Here is an 18,939-nt window from a genome sequence, read left to right as displayed (position 1 = left end):
TTATTTGAGATGAGATGAGATCAAGTTTTCATCCGGTCAGTTCCCACTGGATAAAATAAAGTCCCCTCCAACATTTTTCCCCCATATACGTTTTTGCTCATGTTGTGTTTAGTGTTTCATGTTGGTTTTAAGATAAATTGCACAGAGACACTGTTCAGCAAAAACAAAACGAAAGGCAAACAAACCTCATTACTGCTTTGCAAACAAAGATAATGACAGCAAGCCTGTCTGTTGAAGCAAAGGGTTAGTTCTTATCACTGCTGCTAAAGAGACACGGCTGTTAAAGTGTATGTCTCTTCTGTTTGACTACATCTGCACACCCGCACAACACTGACGACAGTGGGCATGCTGTGTGCAACTGTAAACTGTAAAAAGTTTCTTGGGTCTACAGTGAGGAAAGTCTGTTGCCAGCTTGTTTGCCAGCTTGTTTGGCTTGTTACTTTGTAAAAACTTTTTTACAAAGTAAATCAAGCATAGAAATCAGGATCTGCTTCAGTAGCTGTTGCTGTGCTGTTAAGTGACCTTTGAATTTACTGAGGAGTTATTCATAGAATGAATGTCAGTAGCAAAAAAATGCTCTGATGATGGCACTTAGTGAGGTGTGGTGAGAAAAATCATAATTGCCGCCACTTGTTTTTCATATAATAATAGTTAATACCCTCTGGGAAGAAGTGGGAGGGACAGTGTTTCCAGCTCAAAGCTTCTTTATATGACTCCTCATCACTTCAAGGCATCATCACTCTTCACAAGTGCATGTGAATGAAGCAGTAAATGATTTGCTTACAAAGAGCAAAAACAGTATTCAGTTGAAAATATTTTCAAATTTCAATAATGTATATGTTTTTCAAAGTTTCTCAAAGAATGACTCGCTGGGAACAACTGTCATTTCCTTTAGCGCATTGAACAAAGAAATAAAAGAAAGAGAGGAGAGCTCTGTAAAAAAACAAAAAAAAAACAAGAGTAACCGCATGACGGGTTTGCAGATTGTTGTTGATGTTTTGTTTTTCTGGTTATGTGTTATGTCAGTCAAACTGTAAAACTGAAATCAGCCTCAGCTATCAACCAGAAGAGTATAATGCAGATAAATGAACAAATCTGCTCACACACTGAAATCATATATATATATATATATATATATATATATATATATATATATATACGATAACAAATGTCATTTGTTGCCTTTGTCACCTGCATTTTTAAGCTTTTGAATCAACGTGGTCACAAATATACTGTGATTTTGGTCAGTGTTTCTTTCAGAAAGACAAAAAGCCTGTTAGCATGGTTGTGGCAAATGTAGGTGTGTAACTGATGTTTTATTAATGTATTTCATCATTGTTATGCTGCCATAGAGAACAGGAATGCTGTCAATACTTCTAATTTTCAAGTTTATGTTTCCATTCTCATATTAGTATCATGTCTTTTTCTTGTTTGATGCACACACACTTGGTTGAGGTTGGAGCTTCAGGTAAACGGAGTCTCGTTCTCTTACAGGTCATGATGAAATATGCGTGTGTTGTCCGATATAAAAACTGAGCTTGTGATCCTGTTTCTGCTGTTGCTTCTTTTTCATCTTCTGATCATTTGACTGCTTTTGTCACTATGATTTGTCATCTTTAATTCATGGTGATTTGGTCAATGCTCTTCACTGTAAAAAACATTTTCTATCGCTCTAAAATCTTTCATTTGAATCCTTAACATTCTTACGAATTGTTAACAAAATTTTAACTGTAAGACATGTAAGTTAATTTAATTTAATGCAAGTGATCATTTATTATTTAGAAGTAAACATTTTAGAAAATGGTTTATTAAAAAAAAAAACATAAACCAGTTAAATTAGAAGTATTTTTTGGCAAGCATTATTAATATTCTTCATGAGTGCAAAAAACTTGAAAAAAATAAGTAAATTAAAACAATCAATACCAATTTGTTTCCACCATTCAAATTCCTTACTATCACTGTAAAAAATATACTGGAAATGCACTGCAAAAAATACAATGAATTAAAAGTGCCTGTATATTAGTGCATATTACAGCCTGTATATTTTACACTCAACTAAAGGATTATTAGGAACACCATACTAATACTGTGTTTGACCCCCTTTCGCCTTCAGAACTGCCTTAATTCTACGTGGCATTGATTCAACAAGGTGCTGAAAGCATTCTTTAGAAATGTTGGCCCATATTGATAGGATAGCATCTTGCAGTTGATGGAGATTTGTGGGATGCACATCCAGGGCACGAAGCTCCCATTCCACCACATCCCAAATATCCTCTATTGGGTTGAGATCTGGTGACTGTGGGGGCCATTTTAGTACAGTGAACTCATTGTCATGTTCAAGAAACCATTTTGAAATGATTCGAGCTCTGTGATATGGTGCATTATCCTGCTGGAAGTAGCCATCAGAGGATGGGTACATGGTGGCCATAAAGAGATGGACATGGTCAGAAACAATGCTCAGGTAGGCCGTGGCATTTAAACGATGCCCAATTGGCACTAAGGCCCCTAAAGTGTGCCAAGAAAACATCCCCCACACCATTACACCACCAGCCTGCACAGTGGTAACAAGGCATGATGGATCCATGTTCTCATTCTGTTTACGCCAAATTCTGACTCTACCATCTGAATGTCTCAACAGAAATCGAGACTCGTCAGACCAGGCAACATTTTTCCAGTCTTCAACTGTCCAATTTTGGTGAGCTCTTGCAAATTGCAGCCTCTTTTTCCTATTTGTAGTGGAGATGAGTGGTACCCGGTGGGGTATTCTGCTGTTTTAGCCCATCCGCCTCAAGGTTGTGTGTGTTGTGGCTTCACAAATGCTTTGCTGCATACCTCGGTTGTAACGAGTGGTTGTTTCAGTCAAAGTTGCTCTTCTATCAGCTTGAATCAGTCGGCCCATTCTCCTCTGACCTCTAACATCAACAAAGGCATTTTCGCCCACAGGACTGCCGCATACTGGATGTTTTTCCCTTTTCACACCATTCTTTGTAAACCCTAGGAATGGTTGTGCATGAAGATCCCAGTAACTGAGCAGATTGTGAAATACTCAGACCGGCCCGTCTGGCACCAACAACCATGCCACGCTCAAAATTGCTTAATCCCCTTTCTTTCCCATTCTGACATTCAGTTTGGAGTTCAGGAGATTGTCTTGACCCGGACCACACCCCTAAATGCATTGAAGCAACTGCCTTGTGATTGGTTGATTAGATAATTGCATTAATGAGAAATTGAACAGGTGTTCCTAATAATCCTTTAGGTGAGTGTATATGTTATATGTTATAAGTGATATAATGTTAATATGCCAGACTACTTGAACAACCAAAATCAGTATTTTTTCATGTGCGCTCGTTTCGTAAATAAGGATTAAATTGGGCAAAAATTATCTGAAACAGCATTTTGACAGTTAGTTTGTCAATTCATTGCATTTCCTGTATGCTCCAGTTTGTTTTGATGCAGTACACACATTCTGTCTCTTTTAGCGAGTGTACTCAATCGAGATACATCTTTCATGCACAGGCTCATACATTAAGGAATATACTTCAGGTTAACCTTGGTAAAGGTGGCGTATTTGTTCTTGTGAGCAGAACGAGACACTGTGTCCCTCTCTCACACACACACTGTCTGCTTTCTGCTTCAGTAAAAATCACACGATGAAATGCATCCAGATGCACCACACTTTCTGATATGTATATATATATCCATTGATTTGCAGTAGCAATGTTACTTGGTCTATTAATAGTTGTATATGTGGCAATGCAAGAATCATACAACTGGATCTATGCATATAAAGGTGTTAGTGTTTTTAAATATTTATCCATCTGTATATTTGATGCATTTTATTATTTATTCATTTTTTGTACGTAGCCCCGCACATGACATATGTACAATATATATATATATATATATATATATATATATATATATATATATATATATATATATATATATATATCGTGGCCATGAATCAAGAATTCACTACCCTAACCCTAACCCTTTTTTCCGATTTTTCTTGTTTTATTAAGATCATGGTCACAAATTAAGAAAATCATTCCCTTGTTTTACCGAATGGTGGCCACTCTGTATTAATTTGTCCCCTTGTTTTAGTTGAATCAAAAAAAGGGAACGAATTTGAACAACATGGCCACAATTTGTCTAAAACAAAGAAATTAATTCTTAATTAGTGGACAAATATATATTTTTGACCATATAATAGCTGAAGGGTTTTTTTTTTTCTAGTAAATATAATGTAAGTAAAACTGTTAATATTTTAAATTATGCTTTTGGTAACACTTTATTTTGATAGTCCACTTTAGAAATTCTATTAACTATATAAGTAACTTTGCAACTATATGTCAACTAGCAGTCATTAGAGTATTAGTAGACTGTCTGATTAATATCTGCCAACTCTTTATTTTGATGCTCTACAACAGAGATTCTTCTGACTATAAGTAAGTTTGTAAATACATGTCAACTTATTCTACTAATCCTAACAGTCTACTGATAGTATAATGAGAATTAGGAGACACAGTTAGACAGTTAGTAGAATGTCTAAAGTGGACTATCGAAATAAAGTGGAATGCATTTTTCCTTGGGTTGGAGGGCATTTTGATTCTGACTTGACCGTACTTGTGACCTGTGCATTAATATACAGTAGAATTTGGACACTTACCCTGAGTTTTTGGAGTTGGATGTCTTGTTTTTCTATCATAGTGAGGAAGCTTTTGAAGTGATTATGGTCGAGGAGAATGTAGACAGGAACACCCCTGACTGAGGCATCGACCACTTCTTTAAAGATGTCCACGTCGGTGAAAACATCCATTGCGATTGCTATGACCTGTATAGACATAAAACGTAAAACATAATAGAAACATCAGTCTCTGAAGATTTCTGGGCATTCAATAAATTACATTCTCCTTTAAATCAAATACATCCCTGTCCGTTACACAGAGCTGAAGGAAGCAGAGGTGTCAACTTCACGTTTTTACTTCGTTACTCTGCGTAGTCAAACAAATCTAGGTCGATTTCAATAACTTGAGACGTGGCTTTCATGAACCTGACAGGGGATTTTCATTTTCTTGCACTGTGCCTAATATAAAACAGTAAGAAGTCCGGAGAGAAGACTATTCGCTTTGTATTATTGAAAGATTTAGACATTTGTGTTTCAGGAAGACCAGCATTCCAGGATTCAAGCCTTGACAGGCTGAAGATGTTCTGATAAAGCTAAAAGACAGCGAGTCTTAACATAAGCCTTATCTCACCACACCCTGAAGAACAAATTATTAAATCGAGAATTTCTACAGAATTTGATGAGACTGAATAATTTGATACAATACATAATCTTGATCCCAGTCTGACTGGATATTTACAGTTTTGCATTTCAAATAAAGCAATAGTTCATCATTAGCATCAACTGTAGGCTGTTTGGGTGAATCTCGCAATAACATGTTGACTTCAATTGACTGAAGATGAAGATAGTCTTTATTTACAAAACTAAAGAGCATAATCCAACTTGAAGATAATCCAAACAAATGAAGGCAATATGAAAGAGCGTAGACAACACCAGACAATGAGCTGACAGAACTGATGGCATTATATACAGCAGTGGTTGAGGCAAAGTCCTTTTTATTCATTAAATGTAAATTCATCTCCCCGTTACACTTAATGTTATCACATCTTCCTGCTTAAATAAACATCAGATAAAAAAGAGAAACCAAATACATTTCTATTTTGTATTTTTACATTAAGTAATTAATGTTCTATTGATTAAAACCAAGTATAAATCTCATCAAGTTAGTTTAAGAATTTTTACATGTATTCCATAATTTAAACATTATATTTTATTTGTGAACTGAGGTTCAGCTATTCTTTTTAATAGTCAACTTATTTTCTTCAGTTATCAAGCTCGGTAAACACAGACGAAAATGTACATTTAATTTCACCACCCTGATCGCTCACTAAAAATACCCCACAGTCATCATGTTTTAAGTCCATTTCAAGTTTGATTTTGATGTGACATAAAGCACTGATTTCTCAGTGGCTGATTTAATTACTTACTTTTTAATAAGTCTTCCCATTAAATGCCATAATTTTGGTTTCATTCAGAAAGATTCGAGAATGCACACAAAATCACTTGATCATATCCGACCATAAGCAGTCATATCCAACCATAACCAATCATATCCGACCATAACCAATAATATCCGACCAAAACCAATCATATCCGACCATAACCAATCATATCCGACCATATCCAATTATATCCAACCATAACCAATCATATCCGACCCTAACAAATCATATCCGACCATAAACAATCATTTCCAACCATAACCAATTATATCCAACCATAACCAATCATATCCAACCATAACCAATTATATCCGACCATAACAATCATATCCAACCATAACCAATTATATCCAACCATAACCAATCATATCCAACCATAACCAATCATATCCAACCATATCCAATCATAACCAATTATAACCAACCATAACCAATCATATCCAACCATAACCAATTATATCAAACCATAACCAATCATATCCAACCATAACCAATTATATCCAACCATAACCAATCATATCCAATCATAACCAATTATAACCAACCAAAACCAATCATATCGAACCATAACCAATCATATCCAACCATAACCAATCATATCCAACCATATCCAACCATAACCAATCATATCCAACCATAACCAATCATATCCAACCATAACCAATTATATCCAACCATAACCAATCATATCCAACCATTACCAATCATATCCAACATAACCAATTATAACCAATCATATCCAACCATAACTAATTATAACCAATCATATCCAACCATAACCAATCATATCCAACCATAACCAATTATATCCAACCATAACCAATTATATCCAACCATAACCAATTATATCCAACCATATCCAATTATAAACAATCATATCCAACCATAACCAATCATATCCAACCATAACCAATTATATCCAACCATAACCAATCATATCCAACCATAACCAATTATAACCAATCATATCCAACCATAACCAATCATATCCAACCATAACCAATTATATCCAACCATAACCAATTATATCCAACCATAACCAATTATATCCAACCATAACCAATTATATCCAACCATAGCACGATGGAGGCGTTTCATGTGACTTTCCCCCATTCGTTCTCAATTACCCCCCATCAAAGCACACTTTAGGGGGTCTGTTAAAACTTTACTTTGCGTCACACTTTTTAATGTCACATTTTGTAATATTTGCATTGTTTATTTTCTCATCCAATTTTTTGAGGAGGCACTTCCTCCCTTGCCTCTTTAGGTGTGTTAACAGGTGTGTAATAATCAATGACATAATGAGTATTAATGTTAACAGATTAAAACAGAAAGGAAAAAAGAAATACAGAACGATCACTGGCTCTGCTTCCTTTTACCTAAACTCAACTCGAACTGCTGATTACGTGGCTGTTTTCAAGACACGGCTGAAGATGCATCTTTTTCGGCAACACTTGATCGATTAATACTAACACTTTCTCTTCTCTTCTATAACTCTGGTGCTTTCAGTTTGGTCTACTGCCAAGGTTGCTGTGGCCACTGACTGTGTATGAGGTTTCTTTGACAACAGTGGATAAGCTGGAAGCGTTAATAAGTTCATACATCAGGAAATGGTTGGGAGTTCCACGCTGCCTCAGCAGAGTGGGACTTTATAGTAAAGGAGTATTGCAGCTGCCAGTCTCTGCTTTAACCGAGGAGTTTAAGTGTGCCAAGGTCAGACTGGAAATGACTTTAGCAGAGTCACGCGACAAATGTGTAAGGGAGACAGCCCCTGTGGTAAAAACTGGTAGAAAGTGGTCAGCAAAGAAATCTGTAGTACCCCTTTTCCACCAAAGCATTTTGAGAGCCGGTTCGGAGCCGGTGCCTGCGCGCGAACCAGTTCTTTGTGTTTCGACAGCCAAAGAACCGGTTCTCGGCCAGGAAAACTGGTTCCAAAGCGGCACCAACTCTTTGCTGGACTAGAACCGTTCTTTTACCACGTCATGCTTACGTCGGGGGCTGGGGGCGGGTTTAGATGTGCTCTAAACATCTTTTCTGACCATAATATAGGATCGCAAAGCCAGGAGAAACATTTGCAGAAACACGATGTATTGTCCGCCATTGTAATTGTTATGATTGAAGTTGGCGCAAGCGTTTCTATTTTTTTTTATTGAAAACATTATGTAAGCAAAGAAAAAAACAGTCACAATATAGAACAAATAAATGGAAAGAAAAAAAGACACAAGACAGAGGTACATAACTAATCAGAAAATATTACATATCAAAGGAAAAGGTTAAAAGACTTACATATTTCAATTGTTTTTAAAGCCTTTTTGGTTCACGAGTTAGAGATAATCCCAAAGTAATGTTGTAGGTTTGCAAGCGTTTCTAGCTAAGACGTATGGCGACGTACACCGAGACGTATAACGACGTCGTTAGCTGGGCGCTCTAGTCAGTGGAAAAACAAACAGGTTCTGAGAAGGTTCGCAAGTTGAACCAACTCCGAACCAACTTTGAACCAGCACCAGTTCCGAACCAGTTCTTTTTTGGTGGAAAAGGGGTATAGTAGAGGCAAAGGCTGACCTTCAAATTGGGGATATCGTGGGACAGGTACAGCATGGAAGAGGGGGTTTTGGGCTCAGTTTAGCTCCTCCTAAATGGCACAAGGCAGGTCCAGCCCAAAGGAGGAAGCTGGTAGTCAACGAGGTGCGAAAGCAGGAGGAGAGGATGAGATGTATAAAGGCCATTTCCCAGGCCAAGCAGGGAGAGTGGATGAGATGGGAGAGTGTGGAACAACGCAAAATGGGCTGGCAAGACCTTTGGTCAATGGAAGAGAGTAGGATCAGTTTCCTTATTAGGTCAACATATGATGTTCTCCCATCACCGCAGAACCTAAACCTCTGGGTAGGAGAGGATCCATCTTGTCCTTTGTGTTCATCACCTGCCACATTAAGGCACATTTTGACAGGATGTAAGGTGGCTCTTAGCCAGGGTCGGTTTACTTGGCGCCATGACCAAGTATTGCGATGTTTGGCTTTAGCATTGGAAGGCAAGCGTAGTATGACCAATAAATTGCCGCCTGTTCTAGCAAAACATTACACGCAGAAGACAATATTCCTCCGCCCAGGCGAGCAACCACCAAGAAAAGGTGCTAACACCAATTCTCGCCCAGGACAACTGGAAGCTGCTAGGGACTGGAAGATGCTGGTTGATCTTGATCAACGGCTTATTTTTGCACCTGAGATTGCCACCACTAACCTACGACCAGATATTGTTTTGTGGTCTGGATCAGCACGCATTGTTCAACTGATAGAGTTAACAGTGCCATGGGAGGATGCGGTAGATGAGGCATATGAGAGGAAGAAACTGCGGTATGCTCATCTGGCCACTGAAGCAGAACAGCGAGGATGGAGAGTCCAGGTTTATCCAGTGGAAGTGGGTTGTCGTGGTTTTGTGGCACACTCTACAACCCGGTTCCTCAGAGACGTCGGATTCAGTGGCCAAGAGTTGCGTCGTACAGTAAAGAACTTATCTGAAGCAGCAGAAAGGAGCAGCAACTGGCTGTGGTTGAGACGGAAAGATTCTAGCTGGCTGTGTACAGGCCGCCATGCTACGGTTTCGTAGAATTCTTGAAAACTTGAAAGGTCTGTTGGTTTATTTGAATAGGTTGTATAGTATTTACAGTCATTACGTTCCTGTGTATATTGCGTGAATGACGGGTGGTTGGGCAGATATTGTGTTTTGCGGTAGGTGGTATGCCATACGGAACCGTTGCCACTGAAACTGCATATTAACGCACCAGTGGGGCTCGACAGCCTTAGTCAAACGGGTTGGCGCGTATGGTTGGGTTGCGGAGAGATTGTGAGATTGTGGTTAGGTCTCAGCAGCAACTGTTGGTTTATTTGTATAGGTTGTATAGTATTTACAGTCATTACGTTCCTGTATATATTGCGTGAATGACGGGTGGTTGGGCAGATATTGTGTTTTGTGGTAGGTGGTATGCCATACGGAACCGTTGCCACTGAAACTGCATATTAACGCACCAGTGGGGCTCGATAGCCTTAGTCAAACGGGTTGGCGCGTATGGTTGGGTTGCGGTGAGATTGTGGTTAGGTCTCAGCAGCAACTGTTGGTTTATTTGTATAGGTTGTATAGTATTCACAGTCATTACGTTCCTGTGTATATTGCGTGGATGACGGGTGGTTGGGCAGATATTGTGTTTTGTGGTAGGTGGTATGCCATACGGAACCGTTGCCACTGAAACTGCATATTAACGCACCAGTGGGGCTCGACAGCCTTAGTCAAACGGGTTGGCGCGTATGGTTGGGTTGCGGAGAGATTGTGAGATTGTGGTTAGGTCTCAGCAGCAAGAGGGAAGTAGAGGTCAGTAAGCTGGGCTGAGTTGAGTGGGGGACGGAGGGGGTGACTCTGGGACGCCAGAGTCACTGTCGAGCCCTCTTGAGGTGTCGTGGGCTAGTCGACGAAACACTGAGGACGGAAGGTGCCCACTTGAAGACCCTAGAGATGTTCCCTACTCCGCTCAATCCAGAGGGTTGTTATGGGGGGACCGCACTGTGGTTGCAGCCGTTGTGTGTGCTGACGCGCAATACACTGTATTAACACCAGACAGAAAATTCACGTCACCAGATGGAAAGAATGGATGGAGAAGCATAGGTTACTGTAAAGCTACGTCTTAGTTGGTGATTATCTTGGCGAAAGCCGAGTACAAATCAGCATGAAGTTTTAACATCTACTCTCGTGTAATGGAAATAATAATTTATCTATAAAAAAATCTACATATACTGAGTTAGATAAAACTGGGACTGGTCATAGCACTTACATATTGTTGCCCTATTGTTAGTTTCACTGCTTCTATTGTTCTCCTCATTTTTAAGTCTGCTAAATGATTAAATATAAATGTAAATAAAATGATGAATAACAAATTAAAAGTCCTTGAAAATGAAACTAAAAACACAACAGAATGACACAGTTGACAGAAAGAAATTAAAGTGCTTTAAGAATTGTGGCCCACTCTGTTCATAGATCATTAGATTCTTATTACTGTATAACAATACACATGCAGTCCCACTTTATTTTATCTTGAACTACTACGTAAAGTAACACTTAATCTTTGTCACTCGTTGAGTTTGTCTTTATGTTTTGCTGTCAGATTGGTAATGAGTTCAGTCTTCCTCCATCTCCTGCTTGTCCGTCTCCTTGGTTACTGATTGAGTTAGTTCTGTTCAGTGTCCCGTTAAATATTCTCATTAGTTCCTCTGTTTGCTGTATATTAAAGCCCTGTGTTCAGTCATGTCTAGTTGTCTGCTTTCGTCATTACTATGTTGGTTGTTTTGTTCATGTTCTTCAGTGTTTTGTAAAGATTTGAGTTTATTTCTAGTAGCTGCTTCACTTTGATCCTGCCAACCCAACAGCCAGCGCCTGCAACAATCTTAGTGTCCGCATTACATGTACTTTATTATACATAACTACATGCACCCTAAACCAAACTCTAATCCTAAACCTATTCTAAGTATATTGTTAATATTACTCAGTACTTAAATGTATAGTTAAACTGTAACACAATGTACATACATTTAGATTAATCATTTGATACAGTGCACTAATTATGTACATTCTGTATGTTTTTATATTGTGCTAATATTTAAAAAATACCTGCATGTAATTACAGCTGTAATTAATTTATGTAATTACATCTATAACTAGACTGTTGACCTTCCCTAATAACACAACCCACCCTTAAATCTACCCATACCAGCAGACCTGTCCTAACCTGACCTGTATCCAGCTCAGTAGCAGCTCAAACTTTTTTCAATACAACATCAATACAATAAGATCACTGTACCTAACAATTATTTTATGATGCAAGTAGTTTATATAAAGTTTGAACACATATGCTATAAGGTAGCAAATCAAACATTGATATATTCAAATATTGTCAGCATGGTTGAAAACAAGACGAGATGAGCAGGATCTATTGGCAGCAGTTACAGTTGAAAACCAAAATTATTCAAGAATGAATAATCAGAATCTGATTAGAAAAAAAAAAAACAGGATACAAAAAGATAGCGAAGGCACTTAAATGTTCCCAGAGACACCGTTGGAAATATAGTTCTCAAAGTTAAAGAAACAGTGGTTGCACTACCTGGACAGGGCAGAAAAAAGGAAGCTATCAACATCTGCATCCAGATTTCTGAGAAGGCATGTTAAAAACCCCCTCGAGTGACTGCAAAAGACCTGGAGCAAGACTTGGTGGCAACAGGCACTGAGGTTTTAGCTTGCACAGTAAGGTGCGTACTAATGCATGCGGTTTCCATGCCATAACTCCAAGATGAACACCAATACTGAAAAGTGCTCAAAATCATATGAATAAGCCACAGGAGTTTGGGGATTCTGTTCTGTGGAGTGATTTTCAGCCCTATGGATCAGCGGTATGTCTGGAGGAAGCAGAATGAAAGATATGCTGAAATTAACACTCTGGCTTCAGTTCAGCATGGTGGGGCTCGTGATGCTCTGCGGCTGATTAAAGGCCCTTTCACATTAACCTTGTTTGGTCCGGATTTTCTGACTTTTCAGTTTGATCCCGATCAAAATTACAGGTGTGAAACCTGTGAAACCACGGTCCGGACCAAACAGACGAAACTTGATCCGATGAAAAGAGGTAGTCTCGGTCCGGATCAAACTGAACAATGGTTTGGTTCGTTTCTAGTGTGAAACCATTTTCTGTAAGATTCGGACTTTCAGACCAAGTTGCGGTGGTTTTCGCAGGATTGCTTGCAGTCTTCTCCTCCTTTCCTGCCGGCGACGATAGAATGTTCGCACAACGAGGACGTTCATTTGGCGAGTTTGAACTAGCCTCGAGTATAGTTGGTGCTGCAGCCAGTAATGCTGTAATAATAACAGTATAGTGGCAACGATATGCATCTGTTCATTCATTCTTGTCAAAGTTACCCGCCGAATTGACAACACGCTGACGTCAGACGCACGTTCATTTACAAACCAATCAATGTCAAGATGCAGCCCACAGAGATGATGATGACAGGACGCAAGTATGTCATGTAAAGTTCTTTAGTGCGCTTGTATAATTGCAATGTGAAACCAAACCAAAATTTACCGAATGTATAAAATGTATCAAAACATGAACTTTGGTTTGGACCTTGGTGCGGACTTTGAGATGTGAAAACACCTGAAACCTCTGGCACTGGAAACCTGCAGCGTGTGGAAGGCAAGATGGATTTATTGAAGTATCAGGAAATCCTAGGAGAAAACACAATGCCATCAGCAACGAAGCTGAAGCTTGGCCGTCATTGGACCTTCTAACAGGACAATGATCTTAAGCATACCTCAAATTCCACCAAAGCTTGGTTTCAGAAGAAGTCCTGGTAGAGTCTACAGTGGGATCACAGTCATCTAACCTGAACCCCATAGAAAATCTCTGGTGGGATTTGAAGAAGGCGGTAACAGCAGCATACCCAAGAATATTACTGAACTGGAGGCCACTGGTCATGAGGACCGAGCTCAGATTCCTTCCTGCCAGGAGCTGGTGTCTGGTTGTTCGTATCTTTTTCAGCAGGTCATAACAGCAAAAGGCTGTTCTACTAAGTACTAAAGATGCTCTCCAAGAAGGGGTTGAATAATTTTGGGACTGCAGAAGTCAGTAAAAGTTGCATTTTCAGTTGAATTTGGGGAAACCACTTGAAACATTTGTTGTGATGAGCTATTTCAATTACTTTTGTTTGATTTTGTTCAGTGCAAACAGCTGAATCTCGAGACGTTTTTCTATTGTCTCGGACTTGTCTTGGACTAGTTGGCATTTGCACACAAACTTGTCTCGGACTTGGTCATTGGTCTCTCCAAATGTTCTAGTTGGTCTCCAGCAATAGGCCTATATGCTATATGCTTGTTCAGAAAATGAGTCACGTTATTGGTTTAATTCACAATCCATCAAGAATGGGCATTGACATTGTTCGCCTGGTATATGTCACATGACACACACGAACGCGGGCACACACACACACACACACACACACACACACACACACACACACACACACACACACACACACACACACACATACACACACACACAAACACAGCGGTCGCAGTGTAGTGAAGAAGTGAGTTCATAAAAGCTAACGTTACGTTCTTTACTGCAAGTACGTGCAATAAAACCTTTGTGTGTAAAAAGACAATATTTATTGACTTTGCTGCTGTAAACTTTAATGTTGCTGCTCTATAAACAACATTTAGTTAAATTCTAATATTATTCTAAACCTGTAGTGAATTTAAAAACAACCAGGCAGCTAATTTGCACACTTCAATATGCACACGTTTTTTGATCATTACAAATAATAATGCAAAATTATTATCTTAGAATAGAAGATATGCTGTCTTTTGCATCACATAAATTATCAATAGTTAAGTGTTTGGTCTTGAAGAGGATTTTTTTTTTTTTTTCGGTCTCTGTCTTGACTCGGTCTCAACTAGGAGGGATTCGACGAAGGATTCGACAAAGGTGGACTTGACTAAAGCCCTGGGTTTACATGACACTAACGTGAAATCAGACTTTATTCACCCAAATAGAAAGCATATTTACGCTTCTGAATTGTTCCCTATCCCCTATATAGTGCACGATGTGATATTCACCATGTAAAAAATACTAAATGTGTGAACAAGTGACCGATTGCAGCCACAGTTTCAACATCTGTTTATAATGTAGGGGGCGGTACTGTATTATAGGCTTTATAATGCACTTATTATGGTTCTACAGTAAATCACCCAAGAGGACTGTTTACCCAATTACTGTAATGTCCAGTAACTAGAGAGGAGTAAATAAGCCAGAGTCATGGATCAGATTCACTCAATGTGTTGATTAGGCAATGCAGAATAAAGTCGTTATTCACAATTTCTCAATGGAAGTATAAATATGTGTCAAATAAAATACAAAATAATGCAGGCCTGCGCAGCTAATACACAAACAACTAAATTGAATTAGACTTTGGTTCAAAATATACTGTGAAGGGAAGAACTGGCAATGAGGTAGTGAAGATTAACAAGTAGAGATCAATTCATTTTCTGATACGATTCGTATAACAAAGCGCCATTATCACGTCATGTGAGTGAACACGTGAAACATCGTAAACACATAATAGATGCAGAATATAACAGCTTTTCTTTTACAACTGAATAAATCTCTTATTTATACTTATAATAAAGTATCAGATAATGCTGATCAGACTGAATAATGAAAATAAACACTACAGGCTGCAATGACACACGCGGACAAATTCACCAAACAATCCCAACGTACATACAATCTCAATCTGAACAACCCGAGCACTCTATGGCAAAGATACCTTAATCCACCGTGACTCGATTATTTACAATAATGCGTACCACATTTCTACCTTCTTCTTTCCATTCCCGTATCAAATCTCCTAATTAACGAGACTTCAGAGATTAATCCACACCTACTAATAGAGCGCTGTACAACTATTATAATGTAATAAATCTAGCTTCAACATTACCTTTTGCACAGGGACGCTTCAGATTCTAGAGAGTATTCGATTGGACAGAAACTTTGATGAGAAGCTGAAGTTCAGGGTGATGTCATTAAAATCATTGATGAGGGAAGTGAGAGACTGTAAGTTTTGGACGCTATATTTTCTAAATGCAAATTTTGTCTTGTTTTTGGAGCACGCTAGCTTATTTATAACAGCAAGGTGAACAAATTCATTGTAAAAGCCAAAAAACTTTAAATACAAACAAAACAATTAACGAAATGAACAACAGGTGTGCGCGATAATGAAATTAACAAGAAACCATAGAAAGCAAAAGAAACCCAGGAAACAGAGCTAGAACTTGTGCAAAAACCAACACAAAATGAACACAGGCAAGATACGCAAGACAAAAGCAAACTCAGAAATCACTTACATTTCCACCACATCAAGCAGGTGCAACTACATGCCTTATAACAAAATAAACAGAGTCCAACAGATGAGGGCAGACGAGGGAGAACGCCGGGAAATGAGGGAAGACCACAGGAACCAGAGCGGAGCAAACAGCGGGCGGGAGAAGACAGGGAGGAGTAGCATGTGCTTTTTTGTTTTGGGATCCCCTGATTTTCATTGCAACTTCCCTAAAATCTGTAATTATGTGATCTATCTTCAGATCTGCTGAAATCGACAGGTGTAGTAAATTTGAGGAAAGAATATGCGTGGAGTATTAGAATTGCACATGGCTGAAATGAAGCAAGGCCTGAATTTAGCTCATGTTCAACCTATCCAAAGGATGTCCTGTTTACTTAGACATTATAATAACTCATGTGTTTTTCTACATGTACTTTTTCATATATGGCTCATACAGTACATCCTTATTCAAAGTGTCTCCTCTCATCCCGAAGGAGCCGTTCAGCCTTTCTAATTCACTTCTTCAGGAGGCATTGAAATACAGAAAAGGCAACATTACTGCAAGGCCCAATCAAAGCTATAATATGTTTACTGCTTTTAAAATGCCTTTATTCTGAAAACACACGTACAAGTAAAGTGTACACAACACAGCACTTGGACATACAAGTACATGTATTATGGCAATTTCAGTAATTTAGGAAGCTTTCAAGAAAATTTCATTTCCCACACCTGTTTGCACTCCTTTATGCAAAAACACATTTACTGAAGAAGTTAGTAAAACTCCTGGGAGCTTCCCTGAACACAGTGCCAATGTGCTGCTGATATAATTCGGTTGCATAATCTTACGTTATATGATGAAACCACCTTTAGTTTAATTGAATCTTGGCTTGGCAGAGCCTAGTATATCAGTCGATATAATTTGGCACCCTAGATGAGAACACCCTGCCCAAACACACCCTGAGAGGATACTGTGTATACGTCCGTCAAGTGTTTCATTACTCTAGAGAATACATGTAATCAGAGTGCCAGGACCACACACGACAGTTCATTCGACACACTGAAATTGGTTTGATAAATCTATGTCCCCCAAGAGATCGCCTATGTCAACTATTGGGTCTGGCTCTGCACTAGAAACAATGATTTGTTGAAAAGTGATACATGACATGCTAAGATTTTTGAGACCATTTAAAATCGTCCACATGCAACAAATTTAATTTATAACAACAGAAATCATTTTATAGAGCCTCTATTATTTTATTGGTGGAAAATCATTTAATGCACATGGATTATCCCTTATTTAACAGATACAACTTTTTATCTTTTCATAATGTATTAGTAAATGTTGAATTGGACATTAACAACGAATAAGAGATTTGAACCGGCGTCTCCAGTGTGTGAGACCAGGGGAGTGAGGTTTACAAGCACAGCTCTTACTGGCCTACGTTAATTAGAATCATTTCCTTTTTTGACATTTCTTGTCGGTTGGTTGGCGCTGTGTTATTGAGATCCCATGCTGACGATATTGTACTCAATCACATCTATCTCAGTCCCTCAGTGTGCCATGTTCAACAGACAGCTTTAATCATCTCTCATAATCAGAACACAAAGATGACTGCATTGCTCAGAAGGAACACATTGCATTCTTACTTATAATATAATGAGCTCCACACCCCATAGCAGAGCTTTCTTTGCATGACAATTTTTGTGTGTGTGTGTGTGTGTGTGTGTGTGGTAAAGCTGGCTTCTCACGGGCACACCTAGATAGTTCTGGCACTCCTGTGTAATCGACTGCAAAAGGAGAGATCATTTCTGCATTGCATATTGCACAACTTCATTGTTTGCTCTGTGTTTGTTCAGCATGGTTTAGCAGCCACTGTTGCTGGGGAAAGACTATTTGTACATGACTGATGCCTGAGGGAGAAAGAGATGTAGCCTACGTGACCTTACCACATCTTTAGCAAGAGTTCAACATGTGTGGGGCTGGTTTCTAAAGCTGTGATTTAAAGGAAATCAATCTACAGTCTCCTCTGTGATTATGAGGGATTCTTGAGGTACACACAGGCAGGGCAGTGAAAATGGTTGGCACTTTTCCTATAATCACAAGAGGTTCAATTCTCTGACAGATAACAATGCTGGTCACATCAGGGCTTTCTTTATACAAAATGATTATGATGAAAAGATTATGGAATCATTAAAAATGATATGGGATGGGGTGTAAGAAAATAACGATACTCTTGAGAACTGTATCAATATTAATTTATTTGCTTACATTCAAGATTTTTGTCAATGGCTTTGTGTTCGGTTTAAACCCAACCGGTGGCAGTGTTAACTCAGAACGTAAACTGTGACGCATAGAAACGCAAGTGTGCATCATTAGCGTTAGCATTAGTAAACCCAGCTCACAAGACGATAGAATTATACCGGCTCCTGTCATGGTGTTCAGAGCTGAAATATGAGTCTCTTTTGTAAAGCTGAAATTAGGTATGGAAAGTCATTCGGCATGTAAGCAGATTGCCTCTGTGATGATCTGTTCTCCTCTGAATTATGTGTAACGTGTTTCATAGCTGGATAATGGATAATACTGAAGTAAAGGATATTAGACATATTGCGTCCTTGAGTAGCAGAACAAGGGAAGATCAGCTGCAAGCAGAACATTGAAACTCATACTTTTGCTTAACTTGCTTAAAAACAGATGCATACAAAAATTATGAATTCCAAACCATCTGTAAATCACTGATATGAGTCACCATCATGGAAAACAACAACTAATGTGGAATTCTGCTTTAAAATTGATAACTAATTTCAAAACTGAAACACCTAATTTGAAGTGATTAAATAGTTTTGAAATCTATTTGGATAGGGTACACTATCTTTTAAAATAAAAATCAAGCTTTGAATCAAACCTGAATTAAAAAAGAAATAAATAAGAAATTATATTTTGTTTGCATTGTGACAAAATTTCATG

General features: G+C 38.5%; 1 protein-coding gene across 2 annotated transcripts in view; it reads right to left on the bottom strand.

Annotated features, from left to right (window-relative positions):
* fam83b (family with sequence similarity 83 member B) overlaps nucleotides 1-18,939 on the bottom strand; it is a 37,319-nt gene that overhangs the window by 8,365 nt on the left and 10,015 nt on the right. For both annotated transcript variants that reach the window (XM_077230323.1, XM_077230322.1), the window contains exon 3: nucleotides 4,670-4,834. In XM_077230323.1, the coding sequence (XP_077086438.1) occupies nucleotides 4,670-4,834 (165 nt within the window). The remainder of the gene's footprint in view (nucleotides 1-4,669; nucleotides 4,835-18,939) is intronic.

This window comes from Siphateles boraxobius, unplaced genomic scaffold (genome assembly GCF_051911475.1).
Source record: "Siphateles boraxobius isolate OS27281-9 unplaced genomic scaffold, OSU_SipBor_1 142, whole genome shotgun sequence".
Classification (NCBI taxonomy): Eukaryota; Metazoa; Chordata; class Actinopteri; order Cypriniformes; family Leuciscidae; genus Siphateles; species Siphateles boraxobius.
Note: the sequence above shows the minus strand (reverse complement) of the source record. Positions and strands in the feature narration are given on the sequence as shown.